Here is a 26,535-nt window from a genome sequence, read left to right as displayed (position 1 = left end):
AACACCAGGGCAGGGCTGGTGCAAGGATTTTTGACACCCTAGGCGAAACCTCATTTTGCCGCCCCCCTTTGGCTTCACCCCCTTTGCCCTGCCCTTGTATACCCCATCTATTTATAAATTGCTACCATTTTGGGGGGTGGAGTCAGTCACTGAGCCTGGAGGTGGTGGGGGGCATCGGTACGGTGCCCTGGACTGATGTGTGCTCTAGGCCGGCGCCTACCTTGTCTATAGGTAGCGCCGGCCCTGTACAGGGGGTATGTACACAGATAATTTAAGGCACTGATGATCAGTGCAGGCCCATCATTTCCTCCTATAAGTGCCCATTGGCACCGAGTGACACCTATATGGAGTGCCACCTTCATCAGTGCAGCCTATAAGTGGGAACCCCTCATAATGGGCACAGTAGGTGTACAGACCCAGGAACTCAGCACAGTGATGGTGGGAACCCCTCATAATGGGCACAGCAGGTGTACAGACCCAGGAACTCAGCACAGAGATGGTGGGACCCCTCATAATGGGCACAGCGGGTGTACAGACCCGGGATCTCAGCACAGAGATGGTGGGACCCCTCATAATGGACACAGCGGGTGTACAGACCCGGGATCTCAGCACAGAGATGGTGGGACCCCTCATAATGGACACAGCGGGTGTACAGACCCGGGATCTCAGCACAGAGATGGTGGGAACCCCTCATAATGGGCACAGCGGGTTTATAGACCCGGGAACTCGGCACAGGGATGGTGGGAGCCCCTCATAATGGGCACAGTGGGTGTACAGACCTGGGAACACAGCACAGGGATGGTGGGAGCCCCTCATAATGGGCACAGCGGGTGTACAGACCTCTGTAGGGGGGCAGGATTTACTAGAACTGATTGGCTATATTTTCTTCCTGCAACTGCGGACTGCTGGTGGAAGGGAGAGGAGAAAAATACTGTTTTCAGATGCTGCAAGTGGAGGAAAATACAGCCCAGTTCTACAGTAGTCAATTCTGCACAGGTATCAACAGTAACCAGGAGAATCCATATGGACTAGTAGTGGGCAGCAGCCTGGTCACCAGCAGAAAAAGGAAACATAAAGAGAGCCGACACACTGACCACCCTGCACAGCACTGATAACAGTAATAACATTGTGTAGCTGGACACTCACCCACATCCTCTGCTTTCCACCTGCCGCGCTGTGACCAGGGGGGGGAGGGAGGGGGACATTCCAGGGAGCTCGGGGGTTATCAGGAAAAGCGTAACTGAACGCTGGGCTGGTATCAATCAAATCATCCTGTCCTGCAAGTTGCAGAGTAAAGGGCGGGCTGAGTGTGTGCAGAGCAGTTAATTGGGTGGATGTGTTGCAATGTAAAAACTCGGGGGTCAGTGCTCAGTGGAGTGTAATAGGGCGGCATTTACAAACACCAGTGTATATTCCTCCACGTGTGTCTCCTTATACACAGGATCTGTGAGCGGCTCCCCCCCCAGCTAGGACTTTATGTGTGTGTGTGCCCAGGATGAGTGTCGGAAGCTGGCGGAAGACACTTTCAGGCTGCTCTGCTCTGTGTACACATAGGAGGGGAGCGTAGATCGCTCCATACACATGTACTGCAGAGTGGCTCCACCAAAATTATTCTGTTTTCCTGAGTCACTGAACCGCGCCGTCTCCGCACTCCTCCCCTCCTCCTCGCGCTTGTCTGTCCTGTATACTGACACCCGGCTCGACACACAAGACCAGAGAGCTGTGTAAACAGAGCAGCCGCATTTGCGCTCTAGGTGGCAGTGCGCTCTAGGCGGCTGCCTAATCCGCCTAGTGGTAGCGCCGGCCCTGCACCAGGGCCCCCATCTCCCCTCACTAATCACCCCCATCTCCCCTCACTAATCACCAGGACCCCCATCTCCCCTCACTAAGCACCTTTATCTCCCTTTACTAAGCACTAGGACCCCCATCTCTCCTCACTAAGCACTAGGACCCCCATCTCTCCTTCACTAATCACCAGGACCCCCATCTCCCCTCACTAAGCACTAGGACCCCCATCTCTCCTCACTAAGCACTAGGACCCCCATCTCTCCTTCACTAATCACCAGGACCCCCATCTCCCCTCACTAAGCACTAGGACCCCCATCTCTCCTCACTAAGCACTAGGACCCCCATCTCTCCTCACTAAGCACCAGGACCCCCATCTCCCCTCACTAAATCACCAGGACCCCCATCTCCCCTCACTAAGCACCTTTATCTCCCTTTACTAAGCACTAGGACCCCCATCTCTCCTCACTAAGCACTAGGACCCCCATCTCTCCTCACTAAGCACTAGGACCCCCATCTCTCCTCACTAAGCACTAGGACCCCCATCTCTCCTCACTAAGCACTAGGACCCCCATCTCTCCTCACTAAGCACCCCATCTCCCATCACTAAGCACCATAACCCCATCTCCCCTCACTAAGCACTAGGACCCACATCTCCCCTCACTAAGCACTAGGACCCACATCTCCCCTCACTAAGCACTAGGACCCCCATCTCCCCTCACTAAGCACTAGGACCCCCATCTCCCATCACTAAGCACCATAACCCCTATCTCTCCTCACTAAGCACTAGGACCCACATCTCCCCTCACTAAGCGCCAGGACCCCATCTCCCTTAATTGAACACCAGCGATCCCTTTTGTCCTCCTTGAAGACAAAGCTGCATTTTTTTAGGTACGTATGCTGGGTCAGCAGCAGGGCTGGGGGCCCCATTAGGTAGGCTGTAGGGTGGCCCCATAATTTCTAACAGCCGCCCTGTCAACAGGAGCCCCGTACACTTGTGTGTCTTTGTTACTTTCTGTATTGTAGCAATGATGTGCAGTGCTACAGTATATGCGAGCGCTATATGAATAAAACAAAAATGTTAACTGATACAAGTGTGCACAGCTGTGAAAGAGGACCTGTCACCTTCTCAGTGAATGTGTGTATAGGAGAACGGCTCTATAATAAACCATCCTTCTTTGTGTTACAGATTCTCTTTCCAACAACATTCAGAGGGCTTTGGGAGCTGTGGGGAAACTGGCAGAAAATATGCAGAAAAGTGGCAGTAAGTTTATCCATCAAACTGCCATTTTCCAGAATTCTCTAAGGCCCCGTACACACGACAGAGTTTCTCGGCAGAATTCACCGAGAAACTCGGTCAAAACCCGGATTCTGCCGAGAAACTCTGTCGTCTGTACAGTTTTGGCTCGATGGAGCCGCCGAGGAGCTCGACGAGAAAATAGAGAACATGTTCTCTATTTTCTCGTTGTTCTATGGGAGAAGGCGGCCCGCCGAGCTCCTCGGCGGCTTCATCCCAGAACTCGACGAGGAACTCGACGTGCTTGGCACGTCGAGTTCCTCGGCCGTGTGTACGGGGCCTGAGACACAGAGCTCCATTTTTCATCCACTTCTCTCATCTCTGCCCACTATCCACCTCCTAATACCACTCATTTTAGAGAATACAGAGCCAAGTGCCATTTTGTGTTGTTAACCCCTTAACGCCCGCCGCACGACTATTTACGTCCGCAGAATGGCACGGACAGGCAGAAGGATGTATATATACGTCCATGCCTTCTAGCGGGTGGGGGGTCCGATCGGGACCCCCTCCGCTGCGTGCGGCGGGCAGGTTCCCTTGGGGAGCGATCCGGGACGAGGGCGCAGCTATTCGTTTCTAGCCGCTCCGTTGCGATCGCTCCCCGAGGCTGAAGAACGGGGAGAGCCGTATGTAAACACGGCTTCCCCGTGCTTCACTGTGGCGGCGCATCGATCGAGTGATCCCTTTTATAAGGGAGACTCGATCGATGATGTCAGTCCTACAGCCACACCCCCCTACAGTTGTAAACACACACTAAGTGAACACTAATCCCTACAGCGCCCCATGTGGTTAACTCCCAAACTGCAACTGTCATTTTCACAATAAAGAATGCAATTTAAATGCATTTTTTGCTGTGAAAATGACAATGGTCCCAAAAATGTGTCAAAATTGTCCGAAGTGCCCGCTATAATGTCGCAGTCACGAAAAAAATCGCTGATCGCCGACATTAGTAGTAAAAAAAAATAATTAATAAAAATGCAATAAAACTATCCCCTATTTTGTAAACGCTATAAATTTTGCGCAAACCAATCGATAAACGCTTATTGCGATTTTTTTACCAAAAATAGGTAGAAGAATACGTATCGGCCTAAACTGAGGGAAAAAAAATGTATATATGTTTTTGGGGGATATTTATTATAGCAAAAAGTAAAAAATATTGATTTTTTTTCAAAATTGTCGCTCTATTTTTGTTTATAGCACAAAAAATAAAAACCGCAGAGGTGATCAAATACCACCAAAAGAAAGCTCTATTTGTGGGGAAAAAAGGACGCCAATTTTGTTTGGGAGCCACGTCGCACGACAGCGCAATTGTCTGTTAAAGCGACGCAGTGCTGAATCGCAAAACCTGGCCTGGGCATTTAGCTGCAAAATGGTCCGGGGCTTAAGTGGTTAAAGAGGAACTCCAGCCCCCCACCAAAAAATTCAAAGTCGGCATCTAAAAATACTGTAGCTGCTGACTTTTAATATTAGGACACCTACCCGTCCTGGGATCCCGTGATGTCGGCACCCCAGACAATTTTTCAATCAGCTCTCAGGTGCTGCCATTCCTTGTGAGTGAAACCCTGGCAGTGAAGTATTGCGGCTTCACAGCTGGTTCCCTACTAAGCATGTGCACAGCGTGCTGCCAGGAGCGTCGGGAGGGGGTGGCTAGCCGTGGCTGAACCCCCGAATGTGACCCCGTAAAGCCCAGAGTCTCACGGAGGCAGGAATGCATTATTAGCCTTGTGCCACCGAGCGAGTGGCGAGCACCGGGACCGATCTGATCCGGAATGTAGCCGAGTGTGGCCGAGTCCCAAAGCAGGTCCCACCTTCTGGAGCCTGCGCAACGCCTATGATGGATGTCCCACTGGTCCAATGCAGCAACGTGTGACGTCCATCAAAGGCGCTGCACTGGCTCCAGAAGGCAGGAATTACAATACGGCCGCCGCGCCGCCACCACATTCCTGCTCGGAGCTCGGGCGGGCCACGGGCGGCTCTCCTCTCCTCCTGTGCTCTCCTCTCCTCAAGGCTCCTCTGCTCTCCTCCCCTCCCCTACAGTCAGTCTCCTCGGCTCTCTGACGGAATGACTGCCTGCTGCTGTGACACCGCTGAGCTGAGGTAGGTCAGAACCGTCAGACAGTGTAATAATGCGTATGTAAATGTCAGTGTATGTCAGGTAGGTCAGTGTAGGTAGGTCAGTGTAGGTCAGATAGGTCAGTCAGTGTAAGTAGGTCAGTGTACTGTATGTCAAGTAGGTCAGTGTAGGTCAGTGTATGTGAGGTAGGTCAGTGTAGGTAGGTCAGTGTAGGTAGGTCAGTGTAGGTAGGTCAGTGTAGGTAGGTCAGTGCAGGTAGGTCAGTGTATGTAGGTCAATACCATCAATGTACTGTACATTGACTCAGTGGGCCAGATTCACAAAGAGATACAACGGCGTATCTCCTGATACGCCGTCGTATCTTTGAGATCCGACGGTCGGATCTATGCGACTGATTCTTAAGAATCAGGTTACGCATAGATCTCCCTTAGATCCGACTGGTGTAAGTGACTTACACCGTCGGATCTTAGGCTGCAATCTTCCGCTGTCCGCTAGGTGGCGTTTCGTGTTTTACTCGCGACGAATATGCAAATGAGGAGATACGCCGATTCAGAAACGAATGCCCGCCCGTCGCTTTTTTTTTACGTCGTTTGCGTTCGGCTTTTTCCGGCGGATAGTTACCCCTGCTATATGAGGGGTAGCTAATGTTAAGTATGGCCGTCGTTCCCGCGCCGAGTTTCAAATTTTTACGTCGTTTGCGTAAGTGGGTCGGAAATACGGATGGCCGGAATTTACGTTGCCGCCGAAAACAATGACGTCCTAGCGACGTCATTTGGAGCATGCGCACTGGGAAATATTACCGGCGGCGCATGCGCAGTTAAATCGGCGCAGGAACGCACCTGATTTAAATTGTACACTCCCCCTAGCCGCGGAATTTGAATTCCGCCGGGGGAGTTACGATCCGCCGGCGCAAGTTTGGAGGTAAGTGCTTTGTTGTGAATACTGCACTAGCCTCGCAAAAGTGCGCCGGCGGATCGTAAATCACATAGATTACGCGGATCTAAAGATCCGCTAATCTATGTGAATCTAGCCCAGTGTATCTAAGTCACTACCGTCAGTGCAGGTAGGTCAGTGTATGTAGGTCACTACCGTCAGTGTATGTAGGTCAGGTAGGTGACGTGCTAGCCAAAAAAAAAAGCCTACGTCACATACAAACCATCCCCCCACCATGCTCCAGCAACAAAATACCCCTGCTGGCAACAGTAGATCCCCCAGCAGCCAACATCAATAGATCCTCTCCCCTCAACAGTGGATCTCGCTCACTCGCTCTCTCTCCCCCCCTTCTCATTCTTGCTTTCCTTTGTTTCTCTCACTTTTTGTCTCCCTCTATCTTCCTCCCTCTCTCTCTCTCTCTCTCTCTCTCGCGCTCTCTCTCCATCCCATCTCTCTCTCTCCCTCCCCCTTTTTTTCTCTCAATCTCCACCTTCTCCATTTGTTTCTCTCTCCCTCTTTTTATCTCTCCCCCCTTCCTCCTATTTATCTCTCTCTCTCTCCCCCTCTCTCTTCCACTCTCTTCCTATTGCTCTTTGCTTCTCATTATTTCTGTATCTATCCCCCTTTCTCTTAATCCCCTTTCTCTCTCTCTCTCTCTCTCTCTCTCTCCCATTCCTCTTTCTTTCTCTCTCCCCCCTCTTTCACACCTTCTCTCTCTCTCTCTGTTTCATTTCTCTCCTTCTCTGCTTTCTCATTCCTCTATTTTTGCTCTCCCCCTTTCCCTCGCTTCTCTCTATCTATCCCCTGTCTCTTCTTCTTGCTCTCTCTCTCACTCTTCCCCTTTCTCTCCCTCTCTTCCCTTCCCCCCCCCCCCCCACTTTATTTTTTCTCTCTCTCACCCTCCCTATTTATCTCTTTCTCTCCCCTCTCTCTTTCTCCTCCCTTTTTCTCTCCCCCTTCCCTTTCTCTCTCACTTTCTGTCTCTCTCTCTCTCCCCCTTTCTCCTCTCCCTTCTCTTTTTCTCCCCCCCCCCCTTTCTCTCTTTCTCTCTCCCACTTTCTCCTTCTCTCTCTCCCACTTTCTCTCCCTTTCTCTCTCTCTTCCCCTTTCTCCTTCTCTTCCCCTTTCTCTTTGTCTCCCCCTTTTCTCTCTATCTTTCCCCCCCTTTCCTTCTCTCTCCCCCTTTCGCTCTCTCTCTTCCCCTTTTCACTTTTTCCCTTAATATCTCTCTCCCCCTTTCTCTCTCTATCCTCCCTCCCTCTCCCTACCCCCTCTCTCCCCCTTTCTCTCTCTCTCTCTCTCTTTCTCTCACCCACCTTTCTCTCTCTCTCTCTCTCTCTACCCCCCCCCACCTCTCTCTCTCCTTTCTTTTTCTCCCCTTCTCTTTCTCTCTCTCTCCCCTTTCTCCTTTTCTCTCTTCCCCTATTTTCTCTCTCCCCTCTCACTTTTTTTTCTCTCTCTCTCTCTTTGTCTCCTGCCTCTCTCTCGTCTCTCTCTCTTTCTTTCTTTCTCTCTCTCTCTCTTTGTCTCCTGCCTCTCTCTCGTCTCTCTCTCTTTCTTTCTTTCTCTCTCTCTCTCTCTCTTTGTCTCCTGCCTCTCTCTCTCTCTCTCTCGTCTCTCTCTCTCTTTCTTTTTTTTCTCTCTCTCTCTCTCTTTGTCTCCTGCCTCTCTCTCTCTCTCTCTCTCTCTCTCGTCTCTCTCTCTTTCTTTCTTTCTCTCTCTCTCTCTTTTTCTCAGGTTCATTGTGCAGTGCAGGATGGACATACTACGGTCTGAGTTGCTACTACAAGTCATCAAGCTATAAATCATGGAAATCTGCCAAGGAAGACTGTGAGAACAAGACGGCTCACCTGGTGGTGATTAATGCGGAGGATGAGATGGTAAGAGTGGTAGGAACCACTATGGGCAGTACAGTAGAGAGGCTCGTGTATGACATGTCTGTGTAAACTCTTGTTATCAGAAAGTCCAAAACTGCACAACAAATAATGAGACATCCAACTGTCACATGCCAGGATTCAACCCAGGTCAGGTTTCTTACTGCCGGTGTCACCAAACTTCTGGTGCCTTGTTCCAAAAAGTTTAATTTTATAGGGCCTGATTCCCAAAAGAGATACGCAGACTTAACTGCTGTTCAGCCTGCGTATCCCTGTGCCTAACTTTGGAAACGATTTTCAAAAGGCTTTTTCCAAAGTTAGGCAGAAAATCTGACATGTGTAAGACACTTACACGGTCAGATCTTAGGATGCAGTACCGCATCCGCCACTGGGGGCATTTCTCATTGAAATGCAGCTTTGCGTATGCAAATGAGGACTTAAGCAGATTTTCAAAGCATTTCATCACTGTGATTTCTGCCTAAGTTCCGAATTTGCCGGCGCAAAACTAGGGCTGGTTTTATAATGTGGAAAGTTAGTCACACATTGTAAAGGCCCATTCCAGCGACGGCATTTGGTATGCATTCCCGAGGGAGAACTCCACGGCAATTTTAAAATTCAAAACCGGCATGGGTTCCCCCCCCCCAGGAGCATACCAGGCCCTTAGGTCTGGTATGGGTTGTAAGGAGACCCCCCCTCCGCCGAAAAATCGACGTAGGGGGTCCCCCTACAATCCATACCAGACCCGTATCCAAAGCACGCTACCTGGCCGGTCACGAAGGGAGTGGGGACGAGCGAGCGCCCCCCCCCCCCCTCCTGAGCCGTGCCAGGCCGCATGCCCTCAACATGGGGGGTTGGGTGCTCTGGGGCAGGGGGGCGCACTGCGGGCCCCCCCACCCCAGAGCACCCTGTCCCCATGTTGATGAGGACAGGACCTCTTCCCGACAACCCTTGCCGTTGGTTGTCGGGGTCTGCGGGCGGGGGCTTATCGGAATCTGGGAGTCCCCTTTAATAAGGGGGCCCCCAGATACCGGCCCCCCACCCTAAGTGAATGGATATGGGGTACATCGTACCCCTACCCATTCACCTGGAGGCAAAAAGTAAAAGTTAGTAAACACACAACACAAGGCTTTTTAAAATAATTTATTATTCTGCTCCGGATGCCCCCCCTGTCTTCGTTATTAGCTCAATTACCAGGGGGGGCTTCTTCTTCCACTCTCCGGGGGTCTTCTCCGCTCTCCGGGGGGGGTTTCTTCTTCCACTCTCCGGGGGGGGGCTTCTCCGGACTCCGGGGGGCTTCTTCCATCTTCTCCCCTCTTCCGCTGTTGACTCGGCGAACCCCGGTTCTTCTGCAGCTCTCCGGTGCCTTCTTCTTCAGCGCTGGCTGCCTGCTATGTTTGTGTGTTAGCTCAATTAGTAACAGGCAGCCAGCGCGGTCTTCTGTGACGTCAGGGTCTTCTGTTCTTCTCCCCTCTTCCGATGTTGACTCGTCGCATCTTGTCGCTGTAATGATGGAAGCGCGCCTTGCATCCCATTTATATAGGCATCACCGTCCCATCATGCTCCGGTAGGTACCCACGTGGTGGGTGCCTACCCACGTGCACCCACCACGTGGGTACCTGCCGGAGCATGATGGGACGGTGATGCCTATATAAATGGGATGCAAGGCGCGCTTCCATCATTACAGCGACAAGATGCGACGAGTCAACATCGGAAGAGGGGAGAAGAACAGAAGACCCTGACGTCACAGAAGACCGCGCCGGCTGCCTGTTACTAATTGAGCTAACACACAAACATAGCAGGCAGCCAGCGCTGAAGAAGAAGGCACCGGACATCTGCAGAAGAACCGGGGTTCGCCGAGTCAACAGCGGAAGAGGGGAGAAGATGGAAGAAGCCCCCCGGAGTCCGGAGAAGCCCCCCCCCGGAGAGTGGAAGAAGAAACCCCCCCCGAAAAGTGGAAGAAGACCCCCGGAGAGCGGAAGAAGAAGCCCCCCCTGCTAATAGAGCTAATAAAGAAGACAGGGGGGGGCATCCGGAGCAGAATAATAAATTATTTTAAAAAGCCTTGTGTTGTGTGTTTACTAACTTTTACTTTTTGCCTCCAGGTGAATGGATAGGGGTACGATGTACCCCATATCCATTCACTTAGGGTGGGGGGCCGGTATCTGGGGGCCCCTTTATTAAAGGGGACTCCCAGATTCCGATAAGCCCCCGCCCGCAGACCCCGACAACCAACGGCAAGGGTTGTCGGGAAGAGGTCCTGTCCTCATCAACATGGGGACAGGGTGCTCTGGGGTGGGGGGGCCTGCAGTGCGCCCCCTGCCCCAGAGCACCCAACCCCCCCATGTTGAGGGCATGCGGCCTGGCACGGCTCAGGAGGGGGGGGGGCGCTCGCTCGTCCCCACTCCCTTCCTGACCGGCCGGGTAGCGTGCTTTGGATACGGGTCTGGTATGGATTGTAGGGGGACCCCCTACGTCAATTTTTCGGCGTGGGGGGGTCTCCTTACAACCCATACCAGACCTAAGGGCCTGGTATGCTCCTGGGGGGGAACCCATGCCGGTTTTTTCTTTGAAAATTGGCATGGAGTTCTCCCTCTCAGGAATGCATGCTGAGCGACGCTGTCATTTTTTTTTAAATTATTTGTTTTCCCGGCGCGTCTTTTTTTTTTTCACCCGTCGCAACTTTAGTGTCCCGTCGAAATTCTCAAAGCCGCCCGGCGTTAATTACGTTCGCGCGCTGCACGTCGGGAAAATGACGTCACACGCATGCGCAGTACGGCCGGCGCGGGAGCGCGCCTCATTTAAATTTTCAACACCCCCAGGAGAGGAGGACCGCCTTACGACGGCGGCACTTAAGTTACACGGCGTGTAATTTCTAGGTAAGTGCTTTGACGATCAGGCACTTAGGTAGAAATTTTAAGTCAGTGTAACTTAACTGCTGAAATTTAAGTTACGCAGCTTTTTTGAGAATTTGGCCCATAATTTTTAGTAATAAAATACAAAAGAGCAGCGCCTAAATAAGTGAAGTAAATGGGCTAGATTCAGAGAGAGTTACTCTGGCGTATCAGTCAATACGCCGTCTTAACTCTGAATTTACGCCGTTGTAAATTTAAGCGTATTCTGGAAACCAGATACGCTTAAATTAGGCTAAGATACGAGCGGCGTAATTCTCTTACGCCGTCGTACCTTAGGGTGCATATTTACGCTGGCTGCTAGGTGGCGCTTCCGTCGTTTTCGGTGTAGAATATGCAAATGACACAGATGCGCCGATTCACAAACGTACGTGCGCCCGGCGGTATTTTTTTACGTTGTTTGCATAAGTCTTTTTCGGCGTAACGTTGCTCCTGCTTCTATGAGGCGCACGCAATGTTAAGTATGGACGTCGTTCCCGCTTCGATTTTTGAATTTTTTACGTCGTTTGCGTAAGTCGTTCGCGAATAGGGCTGGACATAATTTACGTTCACGTCAAAACCAATACGTCATTGCGGCGTACTTGGGAGCAATGCACACTGGAATATGTACACGGACGGCGCATGCGCCGTTCGTAAAAAACGTCAATCACGTCAGGTCATCATACATTAACATAAAACACGCCCCCCCTTCCACATTTGAATTAGGCGGGCTTACGCCGGCCCATTTACGCTACGCCGCTGCAACTTACGAAGCAAGTGCTTTGTGAATAATGCACTTGCCCGTCTAAGTTGCGGAGGCGTAGCGTAAATAACATACTCTCCGCCCGCACAAAGATACGCTGCCCTTACTGAATCTAGCCCAATGTATATTATCACATAATAGTCCGCAGTAAACAGGTGAGGTGAACATTAATGGTCACATAATAGTCCACAGTAGACATGCGCACACTGAAATATTTAGTTTCGGAATTTCGTTTTTCTTCCGAAAAATAAATTTAGTTACTCCCAAAATGTGTTTTTATTTATATTGTTTCATTTAAAAATGCATTCGTCCGAAAATCTGAATTAATTGCGGTCAAATGTGTCATTGAAGGCTTATGCTGTCGAATGTCCTAAGAATATTCGACAGGCAGCTAAACTGTACGACGCCGCAATCGTACATTTCCGGTCGAATGTTCCGCCCACAAGCTATAGTAGAATTCTAATGTTGTATGACACTAGTAATAATTATATTTATTAATTATTATTACTAGTCAACACACCATTCAAATTCTTCTATAGCCTGTTGGTCGAGCATTCAACCGGAAATGTACGATTGCGGCGTCGTACAGTTTAGCTGCTTTTCGAATCTTCTTAGAACTTTCGACAGCATAAGCCTTCAGTGACAGATTCGACGTTTGTATGTTTTTCGCTGCTTCGTCGGATCTTCGTCGTTCATGTCGAATGGTCTACCCCCAACACTGTCTCTATAATGTCGAACCTTTCCTCTATGTAGAATAATCGTTTTAGTCCGTCAGAATTGCATCCAGACGAACGGAAATTCAGGTAGAATTTTTTTTCATCAGAAAAAAAAGAGAAGATGTTCTCTTTCTAAGTCCGTCGGAATTTCCGACAGAAAAAGTCAGATGGGGCATACACACGGTCAGAATATCAGATGAAAAAATTCCGTCTGACTTTTTCCATTGGAAATTCCCATTAGGGTTGCCTTTTTTAACATTTATTGCAGATTAACTTGGATGGGGCTTAGGGAAGCCATGTAATAGGGATACTCCAAGCACTGAACAGTAATGGAAGACATTCTTCTCTTTGCAACTTTTTCCTAGACCAGTCCCTTCAGCAATATGACAGGGAATGGATGGCACTGGAACACCATAAGTAATGTTCCATTCCAGGTCGTTTTCTGCGATGTAAAAAAACTACGTTTTTAAAAACGTCAATTTAATTGACCGTGTGTGGGAGAAAACGACGTTTTATGTCTTCTGAAAAACCACCAAAAAAAATTGAAGCATGCTTCAATTTTATGTGTCGTTTTTCAAAACGTCGTTTTTTACTTCACAGAAATTGACCGTGTGTAGCAAAAAACTACGTTTCAAACGACGTTTTTACACCCGCGCATGCCCAGAAGCTACTTATGAAGCGAGCTTCAATGGAAAAACGTGGTGAGAACGTAACCTCGCTTTGCTAGAACATTGTGAGAAAAACGATGGTGTGTAGGCAACTTCGTCTTTGAAAATTGAAGTTTCAAAAACGTCGTTTTTTAGTTCACAGAAAACGTTGTTTTTTTACATCGCAGAAAACGACCGTCTGTACGCGGCATTAGTATTAGTGCACCAGGGGTTAAGAGCAGCAACAGTCACTAGGATCCTTTACTCAGGTAGGTACTCACTGTGTTCCCTGCATTTTTTTGAGGGGGATGGCAAACAACTCACCCCCCCACCCCCATCTGTCAGTCAGTCCGGCACTTACCCCATCTAGGTGGTGGGTGGTGGATTGCGGGAAGCGGCTCCAGTATCCTCAGCGTGGTGGGTGGCTGACGGCGGGCTGCGAGCTCCGGTGTTCTTTCCACCACGGCTTCTGCCATGCATGTCCTCTCTCCTCCTCCTTCTACTAGGCATCCAATAGGATTGCCTGTAGGCATGTGCATTTCGTTTCGTTCCGAATCGAAATTCGGACGAATTTTTCATTATTCGGACATTCGGATGCATACGAATTCCCGAATTGCAATATTAATGAATTTACCGAATCCGAACGAACGTTTTCGATTCCGAATCGAAAACCCGCGGATGAAATTCGATCGGAATTCAAATTTTTTTTTTCTCGAATTCCGATCGAATTTCGTCCGCGGGTTTTCGATTTGGAATTCGAAAAAAAAAATTTCTTTTTTTTTTTAACTCCGATCGAATTTCGTCCGCGGGTTTTCGATTTGGAATTCGAATTTTTTTTTTTTTTTTTTTTTTTCGAATTCCGATCGAATTTCGTCCGCGGGTTTTCGATTTGGAATTCGAAAACATTTTTTTTTTTTTTTTTTAACTCCGATCGAATTTCGAAATTATATTCGAAAAGAGACTATTTGTTGGGGAACCCGGTCGAAATACTTTCGAATTCGACCGGATTTTTCGAAATTCGGTCGAAAACGAAAGAGTTCCGAAAACGAATTTAACACATGTAACGAACCTAACTTAACGAAATTAATTAAATAACGAATTAAAACGAAACTAAACAAAATTTTCCCTTTTGCACATGCCTAATTGCCTGACGTTTTGGCCAATCGGGAAACGGGTCTCAGACCTGCTTCCTGATTGGCGGGGAGGAGATTTAGTGTGAAAATAGCAGATTTTAATTCGCTATCGTCACACAACTGGGTGGGCTCGGAGTGCAGTGCTCTGCGCCACAAGCCCACCCTTTCTTGAAGTCTATTAGAGCCTCTGGCTCTAATCACGTGCTTAAACCCCCCTTGAAATCCATGCATCCAGTGTCCTGTATTTAGATCAGGGGGCCCGGATGAATGGATAATAGGGGCGGTGCCCATGTGTCCCTAATGGACGGCCCACCCCTGGTTCCCAGGTACTCTACAGTGAAGCTTCCAGACCAGATACCCAGTGAAACCCCTCTTTTAGTGTCAAGAGAGTTTGCAGCAGGATAGGCTTCCAGCTCTGCATAGGTTAGGCCTTGCTTATCACAAGCAGTATTTTCAGCTGGGCTACTTAGAAGGGCTACAGCTCTTCTGGCTGAAAACCTTTTATACTGGTAAAAGAAATTGTGGCTAAGGCTCCAGACTGTTTATACACTCCCCCAGCTACCATCTGTGCACATTTCCTCATGGATTGGCTGGAACCTTTTTTGAAGTCTATTAGAGCCTCTGGCTCTAATCACGTGCCTAAACTCCCCTTGGAATCCATGCATCCAGCGTCCTGTTTGTAGATCAGGGGGCCCGGATGAATGGATAATGGGGGCGGCGCCCATGCATCCCTAATGGACGGGCCACCACTGGTTCCCAGGTGCTCTACAGTGAAGCTTACAGACCAGATACCCAGTGAAACCCCTCTTTTAGTGTCAAGAGAGTTTGCAGCAGGATAGGCTTCCAGCTCTGCATAGGTTAGGCCTTGCTTATCACAAGCAGTATCTTCAGCTGGGATACTTAGAAGGGCTACAGCTCTTCTGGCTGCAAACCTTTTCTACTGGTAAAAGAAATTGTGTCTAAGGCTCCAGATTATTTATACACTCCCCCAGCTACCATCTGGGCACACTTCCCCAGAGATTGGCTGGAACCATATAAATATTTAAGCTGCTCATTTGACTCTCCCATCCACTACATTCCGGAAGCCTCCAAAAGACAGGGGGAAGCAATTGAACCTGCACACTACAGAGCCCGGAGCAGCCCACAGTAATCACAAGCTGCTCCACTGATTACAGGAGAGCCACAAGAACTAACTTTGCCTAACCTAACTAGCAACCTATCTGAGAGGATGCTACGCTGAATAGCCTCATTGAAGCTGCTCCCATACAGCAAAGAAAGCAGTATGGAGACCACACCAATGGAGATGGGGATAAGCAAGCCAATGCATCTCTAAGGTTCTCCCCCCTTCATCGGAGGTTGTATATTTTTCAGCCAATAATAAAGGAATTGTAAAGGAAAATTCTATGCATTAAGGTGAAAAAACATCTGCTGCTGCCGCCCCAACCCCCCCCCCCCCCCCCGAGCCCCCGTTATACTTACCTGACCCCTTGAAAGTCCCGCGCGGTCCCGATATCCTCTTCGCCGCTCAGGCTTGTCGCTGATTGGCTAGAGCGGATGGATTGAGAGCAGCGCAGCCATTGGCTGGCGCTGCTGTCAATTACATCCAGTGACGCGGCGTGCCGAGGGGCAGGGTCGAGTGATACAGTGAGCGGCTATGGCCGCTCTCTGTATCACAGGAACGTGCCCACAATTAGTGACCACCATGCGAGCTCTCTCGCATGACTGTGGTGACTAATTGCAGGAGAGGACCAGAGACAGCCGCCGAGTGACCCCAGAAGACGTGGATCGGGGGCACTTTGTGCAAATCGAACTGCACAGTGGAGGTAAGTATAACATGTTTGTTATTTAATTTAAAAAAATAAAATTATTTTAGTGACCCTTTAAGACTAGCGGGTAAAGTAGCATAAATAAATTATTCTGTATTACCATTCAGTGCTAATATTGGATGTGAAAGACACAAACACGTTGAAGTCCGTGTAAGCCCAGGCATTCCTGAAGTGAAATAACATACAAGTCCCAATTAAGGGAGGTTGTGAACCCCTAAAATGTGCTGGTTATCTTATCTTGTAATCTTTTACTAAAAAATTATTGGGTGTGGTGCCTTTACTACTATATGCTGGGACTAGAGAGTGGCTGCTAGGCCTGGGCATCATCACAGAGGGGTTCCTTCATAACCCAAGAGTGCTGGGCAGGGCCGCCATCAGGAATTATGGGGCCCCTTACACAGCTTCAGGCATGGGCCCCCTGCCTGGAGCAGAGAACCTGAAATTGAGTAGCGGGGGGGGGGGGGAGAAATAAAGAAAAATATATAAAAAAAGGGGGGGTAGCCATCTGGGGACCTCTGGGCCCTTAAATAAAACCAAAAAAATATATATATATAAAAAATATATAAATTGCCATCTGGGGACCTCTGGGCCCTTTAATATTTTTTTTTTAGGAAAATAAATGACAAAAAAGGGGGGGGGGGGTAGCCATCCGGGACCTCTGGGCCCTTTAATAAAAATATAAAAAAGAAACCTCTGGGCCCTTTAATAAAAAAATAAATAAAAAAATCTATAAAAAAAATAAAAATAAACATTTATAAAAAAAAGGGGGGGTTGCCATCCAGGGCCATGCAGACCTCTGGGCCCTTTAATTAAAAAAAAATCTATAAACAAAAATAAAAAAATAAACATTTATAAAAAAAAGAAAAAAAAGGGGGTTTGCCACATGGGGCCCTAGGGACCTCTGAGCCCTTTAATAATAATAATAATAATAATATATATATATATATATATATAAAAGAAATAGAATAATATAAAAAAATAAATTATATTTTTTATAAAAAAAATGGGGTTGCCATCCGGGACCCTGGGGACCTCTGGGCCCGTTAATAATAATAATAATAATTATATATATATATATATATACCGTATTTATCGGCGTATACCACGCACTATTTTGCCCTGAAAATCAGGGCAAAATCGTGGGTGCGCGATATACGCCGATACCCGCTTTCCCGCCACGAGTTTGAATACTGCGCCCGCATATAGCGAGCGCAGTACACTCGTGAATCTTCGGGCAGTCTCGGCGCCTCTCGTACTGACGTCCTGACGGGCGCAGTATTCAAAGTCGTGGCGGGAAACGAGCGGGAGGACGCCGCAGAAGGACACCGGACCCGCCGAAGATGGACACCGGACCCGCCGAAGATGGACGCCCGACCCGCCGAAGACGGACGCCGGACCCGCCGAAGAGGACACCCGAAGCCGCAGAAGGACGCCGGACCCAACGAGACCGCAGATGGACGCCGCGCAAGACACCAAAACTGTAGGTACAAAAAAACAAAAAATCTTTTTTTCCCACAGGATTGGGGGTCACTTTGGGGGTGCGCGGTATACGCCAGAGCGCGTTATACCGCGATAAATACGGTATATATACAGTATAAAAAAGGGGGTTGTCATCCAGGGCCCTGGGGACCTCCGGACCTCTAAAAAAAAATTAAATGGCCCTTTAATAAAAAATAAAATAAATATATATATATATATATATATATATATATATATATATATATATATATATATATTTTTTTTTTTTTTTTTATAAGAAATAAAAAAAAGGGGGGTTGCCATCTGGGGCCCTGGGGGCCTCCGGGCTCCTGGGGGCCTCTGGACCCCTAAAAAAATCCGGGCCCCTTACAAGTGTACTGCCTGTACCCCCTTGATGGCGGTCCTGGTGCTGGGTAGTGTCATGGGTTGCAGAAAAGCAAAAGATGTAAAGGATGTAATAAAGGGAGTAAAGCAAGTATATTGGGGTTGGAAAGGTCATGGGGCGTGTCTAACCTTCTGGAGACACTGGGGTTGGTTTACTAAAGACTAATTGGCCATTCACTATGAAATGGAGGTTACACTTTGCAAAGGAAATTTGCCCCAAAGCTTAGCGAATAAGATGAAGCTCTGCTGACTTCCATCATCCAATAAAGTGAAAGCAAAAATGATGTTTACATATATTTCTTGCATGTTATTAAGTGTCACGGTCTGGTGTCAGGCTTGGAGACCAGTAGCTATAGTAGTAGAGAGGAACCCAACGACCAGCTGGATAAGTACATAACCAGGAGAACGAAAAGTACTCAAAAAAGGTAATTAATGGTCGGACTTTAGAGGCAAGACAGACAGGAATATAAAAAATATATTTTATTGCAAAAATAGAAAATATACAAAAACAGCTCAATATGCAAAGATAAAAACCATATAGGATGTGAAAGTGTGGGAAATATCCCCTATGTGTCGTCTACGGCGCGTTTCGCCGTTAGGCTTCTTCAGGACGAGAGGAAGAAAATACATTTCACTATCTTTATATAGTCTGAACCGTATACACTTATATCGGGAAGTTCATAGGTACAGAAATTCCATATATAGTGAAAGGTGGCCAAAAAAAATTTCCAAAGTTCCAAAGACGGAGCTCCCTCTATGCAGACTATTGGTCGCTGAAGGATATCATACATTAGGTAAACCAAACCAGTTTGGCTCTAAAATGGAAAAGTATTTAATCCAGGGAAGTCCAGGCAAAAAACAAGGGAGGCTCATAGGCGCCCAATGTGTTGCAGATAAATATTTGAATCCTGGGTCCAAACAGGTATATACTGCAAAAGCCCAGTCCTCAGGATCACTCCACCAGGGGGTGAGCAAGCCGAGTCCAGTAGCAGATATAGCAGGTAGGGATTAAGCAGAAGCATACGGCCAGATTCTCATACATTTACGTTGCTCCTGGGCAGCGTAACGTATTTACGTTACACCGCCGCAGGTTTACAGGTTTACATCCTGTTCTCAGAACACTTACCTGTAAACTTGCGGCGGTGTATCGATAAATCGCTTGGCGCAAGCCCGCCCAATTCAAATGGGGCGGGCACCATTTAAATTAGGCGCGCTCCCGTGCCGAGCGTACTGCGCATGCTCCGTCGGGTAAATTACCCAACGTGCATTGCGCTAAATGACGTCGCCCTGACGTCATTTGCTTAGACGTTTACGTAAATGGCGTCCAGCGCCATTCACGGACGTCTTACGCAAACAACGTAATTTTTTTTAAATTCGACGCGGGAACGACGGCCATACTTAACATTGGTTGCCCCTCATAATAGCAGTGGCAACCTTACGCGTCGCGTACGCTACGGAAACAACGTAAATTCTCAGCGTCGACTGCGCGTATGTTCGGGAATCTCGCGTACTTACCTCATTTGCATAGACGACGGGGAAAACGACGATGCAACACCTAGCAGCGGGAAAAAAATTGCTTTTAAGATCTGACAGCGTAAGAGCCTTACGCCTGTCATATCTAATGGGTATCTATGCGTAACTGATTCTAAGAATCAGTCGCATAGATACCCGGGGCCAGATGAGGAGTTACGACGGCGCAAATGGTGTTGCGCCGTCGTAACGCCTTTGAGAATCTGGGCCATAGTCCGTAAACAAGCCAAAAGTCGGTAACAAGTTTCAGGTTGGAATCAAGAAGAAGAGTAGTCAGCAAACAAGCAAAAGATTGGTAACAAGTGGTTGCAGGCTGGGATCAAGCAGAAGCATAAATCAAAGACCAGTAACGAGTGGTAATGAAGATATGGACAGCCGCAAGAGTAACAAGCATGAGAACTTGGCTGGGGAGAGCACAATAATCTGGCAAACAGGAAGTGCAGGGGCATGTGGCTTAAATAGGAAGTCCATGGGTGGAGCAAAACATTTCAAAGTTTAGCAGAAACAAGGCACAAGGTAGGATTGTCCAACGGATCAGACAGGGAGCTGTCCAGCATCCTAAGTTCTGACATTGAGGGCCAGATCCACAAAGAACTTACGCCGGCGTATCTATTGATAAGCCGCGTAACTTCTAGGATGCTCTGGTATCTTTGTTTTGTATCCACAAAACAAGATACGCCTGAAGCTGGGCTAGATCCGACTGACGTACGTCTTAGTACGCCGTCGGATCTAAGGTGCATATTTACGCTGGCCGCTAGGTCGCGCTTCCGTTGATTTCCGCGTTGAGTATGCAAATTAGCTAGATACGCCAATCCACAAACGTACGTCCGCCCGGCGCATTTTTTTACGCCGTTTACGTAAGGCTTTTTTCGGCGTAACGTTACCCCTGCTCTATGAGGCGTACGCAATGTTAAGTATGGACGTCGGGCCAGCGTCGAATTTTCCGTCGTGTACGTCATTTGTGTAAAACGTTCGCGAATAGGGCTTTGCGTAAATTACGTTCACGGCGAAAGCATTGACTATTTGTGACGTGATTTCGAGCATGCGCACTGGGATACCCCCACGGACGGCGCATGCGCCGTTCAAAAAAAACGTCATTTACGTGGGGTCAAGTAGAATTAACATAAAACACGCCCACATCTTTGTCATTTGAATTCCGCGCCCTTACGTCGGCAGATTTACGCTACGCTGCCGTAACTTTAGAGGCAAGTGCTTTGTGAATACAGCACTTGCCTCTCAAAGTTGCGGTGGCGTAGCGTTACTACGATACGCTACGCCTGCCTAAAATTATGCTGCGCTACGTGGATCTGGCCCTAAGTGAAACTCCACTACATTCACTAAGTTCTGAGGTGAATTCTCTTGCACAGTGCAACTCTCCCTGCAACGTGGACATTTTAGTATTTTTTGGCCTCATGCACACTGGACATTTAGCCAAGGTGCATGCGGCTCCAGCATTTAGCTGTGGCTGGAGGATACAGGGGTCCCATCCAGACATGCTGCCTCCCTCAGGCCCCATACACACGATAGAATCCATCCGCTGAAAAATCCCAGTGAATGGGTTTCAGCGGATAGATCCTATGGTGTGTACACTCCAGCGGATCTGTTTCCGCGGATATTTCTCCCCTGGGATGGATTCCAGCAGATCGAATATTTGCTGACATGCCAAACAAATCCATCTGCTGGAGTCCATCCCACGGATGGATACGCTGGTCTGTACAGACTCACCGAATCCATCCGTCCGAAGGGATCCCCCGCACGCGTCGTAATGATTCGACGCATGCGTGGAATTCCTTATATGACAGCGTCGCGCACGTCGCCGCGTCATAATCGCGGCGACGGCGCGACACGTCATCGCCAGAGGATTTCGGCGCGGATTTCAATGCGATGGTGAGTACACTCCATCGCATGGAAATCCCCCGAAATCCTCGAGAGGATTTATCCGCGGAAACGGTCCGCTGGACCGTATCCGCGGATAAATCCTCCCGTGTGTATGGGGCCTTAGAGTCTGACATCTGCTGCAGCTGGATGGGGCTGGGTGATGCTTCCTTTTAGGGCAGTATGCACCCAGGGATGAATGCCTGCAGTGGAGACTGCCTGTGTTCCGGGCATTAGTCCCTGGGCACATACTGCCCTAAGTGTACATAGCACTGTGTGCATCACCCAGCCCAGTTCAGCTGGATCAGTTGTCAGACTCTAATGGAGTTTGCAGGTAGTGTGTCATGGATATGCAATAATGTCTGGCAGCTTACCTTGCTCTCCATGGCCCTCTCACCTGGCCTCCTTTATCATCTCTCCTCACTGTATGGCTCCACCCCAGGCCATATCAGGAACTCTATATTAACCAGCGCACTGCAGGTCTGCCTTGCTGATCAACGTTGTTTGTTAAGCATTGTGGCCCAGATTCACGTAGATCCTGCGGCGGCGGCGCGTAAGCCATTTACACTCCACCGCCCCAACTTACAGGAGCAAGTGCTGTATTCCCCAAACACTTGCTCCATAGTTTGGGGCGGCGTAGTGTAATTGGCCCGGCGTATCCCCGCGTAATTCCAAGGGGGCGGCTTGTATTTAAATTAAGCGCGCCCCCGTTTCGATCAAATTGCGGAAAACGTCAATGACGCCGATGTGTGCGTCATTGACGTAAAGTCGTATTCAAGAACGACTTAGTAAAACGACGTACCGACGGGAAAAGACGACGCGGACCCGACGCCATACTTAATATGGCATACGTTGGACTGGCGTAAGGTTACCCCTCATATAGCAGGGGTAACCTTACGTTTACGCAAACGACGTTAGCGACGGTTACGCGACACGATTTCGTTCGAGAATCGGCGTATCAGGCTCATTTGACCTGAACGTAAACTCCACCTAGCGGCCGGCGGCGAATTACATTTAAGATTCGACAGTGTAAGTGACTTACACTAGTCGGATCCTAGCCTAAATCCGGCGTATCTTGTTTTGTGAATACAAAATAATGATACGCCGGCGGGAAATTCGATTTTCGCCGGTGTATCAGTAGATACACCGACGTAACTTGTTTGAGAATATGGCCCTGTGTGTTTGGGTTTCTGCTTGCTGTGTGCCTACAGAGGTCTAAATCTGTTGGCGTTCACAACCTTGTTCTTTAGGGGGTCCACCAGTTTGGGTAAGGGTTCCCACATATAGAGTGGGATTTCTCTTCAGATTGGGAACTCCCCTCTCCTCTTCTTCTCTTTCTTGGTGAAGGTGGATGGAATCTGGAACTTACTATTTCACCGGACTTACCATCATCACAATTTTTCCCCACAATCACCAATTTTTCACAATAATTTTTTTCTTTTTTGATATATAGACATAAAGCGGAGGTTCACACAAAAAGTAAACCTCCGCTTTTCGAACCCCCCCCCCCCCCTCCGGTGTCACATTTTGCACCTTTCAGGGGAGGGGTGCAGATACCTGTCTGAGACAGGTATTTGCACCACTTCCAGGTTCTGACTCCCGCGGGAGTCCAGCCTCGTCACGTCACCCCCGCTGTCTTCTGGGAAACACTGTTCCCAGGAGAGAGCGGGGACCAGTGATGGCGCACCACGATCCTCGGCGCATGCGCAGTAGGGAATCGGGCAGTGAAGCCGCAAGGCTTCACTTCCTGATTCCCTCACCGAGAATTGCGGCAGCAGCATCCGAGAGACGAGCGATTGCTCAGCCTCTTCTGCTGACATCGCGGGCGTGCCGGACAGGTAAGTGTCCATTTTTTAAAAGTCAGCAGCTGCAGTATTTGTAGCTGCTGGCTTTTAAAAAAAAAAATGGGTGGACCTGCGCTTTAATTGTTTTACCATGTATTCATTTCCTCTTATTACATATGTCACTTATTATTTGTGATTTTGTCATAGCTACAAGCGCAACTTATGTTTATATTATTTTGTTTGCAGCATAGAGATGATGGTGTTTGTTGCAGCTGTGCACCAATGCTTTTATCTCTAGTGTGGTATAATCCCATTTTTCTATATAAATATTATTATTATTATTATTACTAATAATATTAATAATAATATAATTTGTAATTGTTGTGGGGGTGTTTGTTGGGGGATAATATTAATAATAATATTGATACTAATAATAACAACAATAATAATAATGTTGATACATATAATAATAATATTAATAATAATAATAATAATAATAATAATAATAATAATAATAATAATAATTGTAGTAGGATTATTATGATTATCATGAGTTGTGGGGATGATAACAATAATAATAATAATAATAATAATAATAATAATAATATAATTTGTAATTGTTGTGGGGATGTTTGTTGGGGGGATAATAATAAAAATGATAATAACAACAATAATAATGTTAATACATATAATAATATTAATAATAATAATAATAATAATAATAATAATAATAATAATAATAATAATTGTAGTATGATTATTATGATTATCATAAGTTGTGGGGATGATAATAATAATAATAATAATAATAATAATACAGATCCTCCTCCTACTACGGTACTACTACTAATAATAATAATAATAATAATGATAATAATTATTATAATGTAGTATTTTGTTGTAGGGATGTTATCTGAGATGTGACTATAGGCTCTGTAAATTGTGGCAGAATAATAAGATGAACACTGGAAACTATCAGCAGTCTCTTACGTTTTTGTCTTTTGTCTCCCTTAAGAATTTCCTGCAGAGTTTTTCACGATCAGATGTTTTCTGGATCGGTCTTGCAGAGGAGAATGGAACCTGGGCCTGGGTGGATGGGACTTCTTATGAGTCAACGCCAACGTAAGGCACTTTCCCGTCCTTCTTCAAAATCTCAACATGATTGCGAAATATCTCATTAGCACGTTATTACAGATTTGTCATTGTTAGCAGTCCTTTTATATATTTGATGACCCCCAGGAACATTCTAAAGCCACCTTGGCTGCCTGGGTCCCACCATGGTTTTTGTTCATCATTAGTCTAGTCCTGGTTACTAATATCTCTTGTCTCTGGCAGGTTCTGGCAAGATAAGTCCATTGACTTGCCGGGTCATAGTGATGAAAAAGAGAAAGACTGCGTTCAGATTACGTATGGAGATCACTGGGAAACGTATAATTGTTCTTCGAGCTTTAAGTATATCTGTGAGAAGGAAATTTGGTGATTTGTGATCCTGGACATTGGCATGCTCCTGATATCTCTCTACTATTCTGCAACGGTGTACAACAGAGGACCATTTTTCCTTCAGGGCTTTCTGGGACTTAAACGAGAAGATCTCGAAACTTCCATTTGGGATCTTCTTCTTCTACAATCATCAACTCATCAAAGATCTCCATCAGTTTTCTATCAGCCATAGCAACCAGTCGCAACAGGAAACAGAAGAAGGAAATAAGTTCCAGACTTGAAGATACGGGCACCTTTATCTCATAGTAATCTGCAACGGGAAATAAGCACCTATGTATTCTACTGCATGGAAGAGAGAGGACTTCACCCCCAACCCAACCAGGGCCGCCATCAGGGGGGTACAGGCAGTACACCTGTGAGGCCCCGTACACACGACCGAACATGTCCGCTGAAACTGGTCCGCGGACCAGTTTCCGCGGACATGTCCGACCGTGTGTACGGCCTAGCGGACAGGTTTCCAGCGGACAAAAGTTTCTTAGCATGCTTAGAAACTTGTCCACTGGAAACCTGTCCGTCGGACATGTCCGCTGGTTAGTACGTCTAACCAGCGGACCGAAATCCTGCACATGCGTCAAATTGATTCGACGCATGCGTATAAGCATTGAACTTCCTGGTTTGCGCATGTCGCCTCGTCATAGCCACGTCACCGCGTTCTCTGTCCGCGGGGATTTTGGTCTGATGGTGTGTAAACACATCAGACCAAAATATGCCATGTTTCATCGGACATGTTCGGTCGTGTGTATGGGGCCTGAGGGGCCCGGAGGTCCCCAGTAGTGTTGCTCACGAATATTCGTATTGCGAATATTCTGCTCGAATATGGCATATTCGAGTATTCGCGAATATCTCGAATTTCGCGGCCAATATTCGCTATTCCGAATATAAAAAAAAAAATGCGAAATTTCGCTAATGCGAATTTATTGCGAACATTTTGCGAATTTTTTTTTTTTTTCTGATTGGCTCTGATGCAAAAGAAGGGCGGAGAAAGTATTCGCGAATATTCTGAAATCGAATATTGGTGATATTTTATCGAAATTTCGCTAATGCGAATGCGAAATTGATTGCGAGATTTTGACAACTCTGATTGGCTCTGATGCAAAAAAAGGGTGGAGAAAGTATTCGCGAATATTCGATTTCCGAATATTCGCAAATACTTTCTCCACCCTTCTTTTGCATCAGAGCCAATCAGAGTTCTCCTACCACAGCTGTCAAAATATTTCACAACATTTATTTTTTTGATAAAATATTCCGAATATTCGATTTCCGAATATTCGAGAATACTTTCTCCGCCCTTCTTTTGCATCAGAGCCAATCAGAAAAAAAAAAAAAAATTCGCAAAATGTTCGCAATAAGTTCGCATTAGCGAAATTTCGCAATTTTTTTTTTAAATATCACGAATATTCGATTTTAGCGAATATTTCACGAATATTCGGCTATATATTCGTGATATATCGCGAAATCGAATATGGCGTATTCCGCTCAACACTAGTCCCCAGGGGCCCGGATGGCAACCCCCTTTTTTTTTAGATTTTTTTTTTATATATTATTTTTTTTTTATTAAAGGGGTCAGAGGTCCCCAGGGCCCCGGATGGCAACCCCCCCTTTTTTTATAAAAAAAATATATATACACTAACACTAGTCCCCAGGGGCCCGGATGGCAACCCCCCCTTTTTTTATAAAAAAAATATATATACACTAACACTAGTCCCCAGGGGCCCGGATGGCAACCCCCTTTTTTTTAGATTTTTTTTTTAGATTTTTTTTTTAGATATTATTTTTTTATTATTAAAGGGCCCAGAGGTCCCCAGGGCCCCGGATGGCAACCCCCCCCCCCCCCCTTTTTTAATATAAAAAAAAGTTAAAAACATTTTATATATATTTTTATATATATTTTTTTATTTCTTTTTTATTAAAGGGCCCAGAGGTCCCCAGGGCCCTGGATGGCTACCCCCCTTTTGTAAAGCCCCCCCCCCCCCGCCTCTCAATTTGAGGCGGCAGCACCCCCCTCTTCCCCAGTTCTCTGCTCCAGGGGGGCCCATGCCTGAAGCTGTGT

General features: G+C 47.3%; 1 protein-coding gene across 1 annotated transcript in view; it reads left to right on the top strand.

Moving 5' to 3' along the window:
• The window catches only part of LOC120933738 (C-type lectin domain family 10 member A-like), a 41,796-nt gene extending 16,947 nt beyond the window's left edge, over window positions 1-24,849 (top strand). The window contains exons 4-7 of the mRNA XM_040347108.1: window positions 2,975-3,049; window positions 7,824-7,966; window positions 24,001-24,107; window positions 24,321-24,849. Of these exons, the coding sequence (XP_040203042.1) occupies window positions 3,034-3,049; window positions 7,824-7,966; window positions 24,001-24,107; window positions 24,321-24,465 (411 nt within the window). The 5' untranslated portion in view covers window positions 2,975-3,033 and the 3' untranslated portion in view covers window positions 24,466-24,849. The remainder of the gene's footprint in view (window positions 1-2,974; window positions 3,050-7,823; window positions 7,967-24,000; window positions 24,108-24,320) is intronic.
• Window positions 24,850-26,535: the final 1,686 nt, after the last annotated feature.

Source organism: Rana temporaria, chromosome 3 (genome assembly GCF_905171775.1).
Source record: "Rana temporaria chromosome 3, aRanTem1.1, whole genome shotgun sequence".
In the NCBI taxonomy this organism is placed as follows: Eukaryota; Metazoa; Chordata; class Amphibia; order Anura; family Ranidae; genus Rana; species Rana temporaria.
The sequence above is the reverse complement of the archived record's forward strand: the minus strand, read 5'-3'. Positions and strand labels throughout refer to the sequence as shown.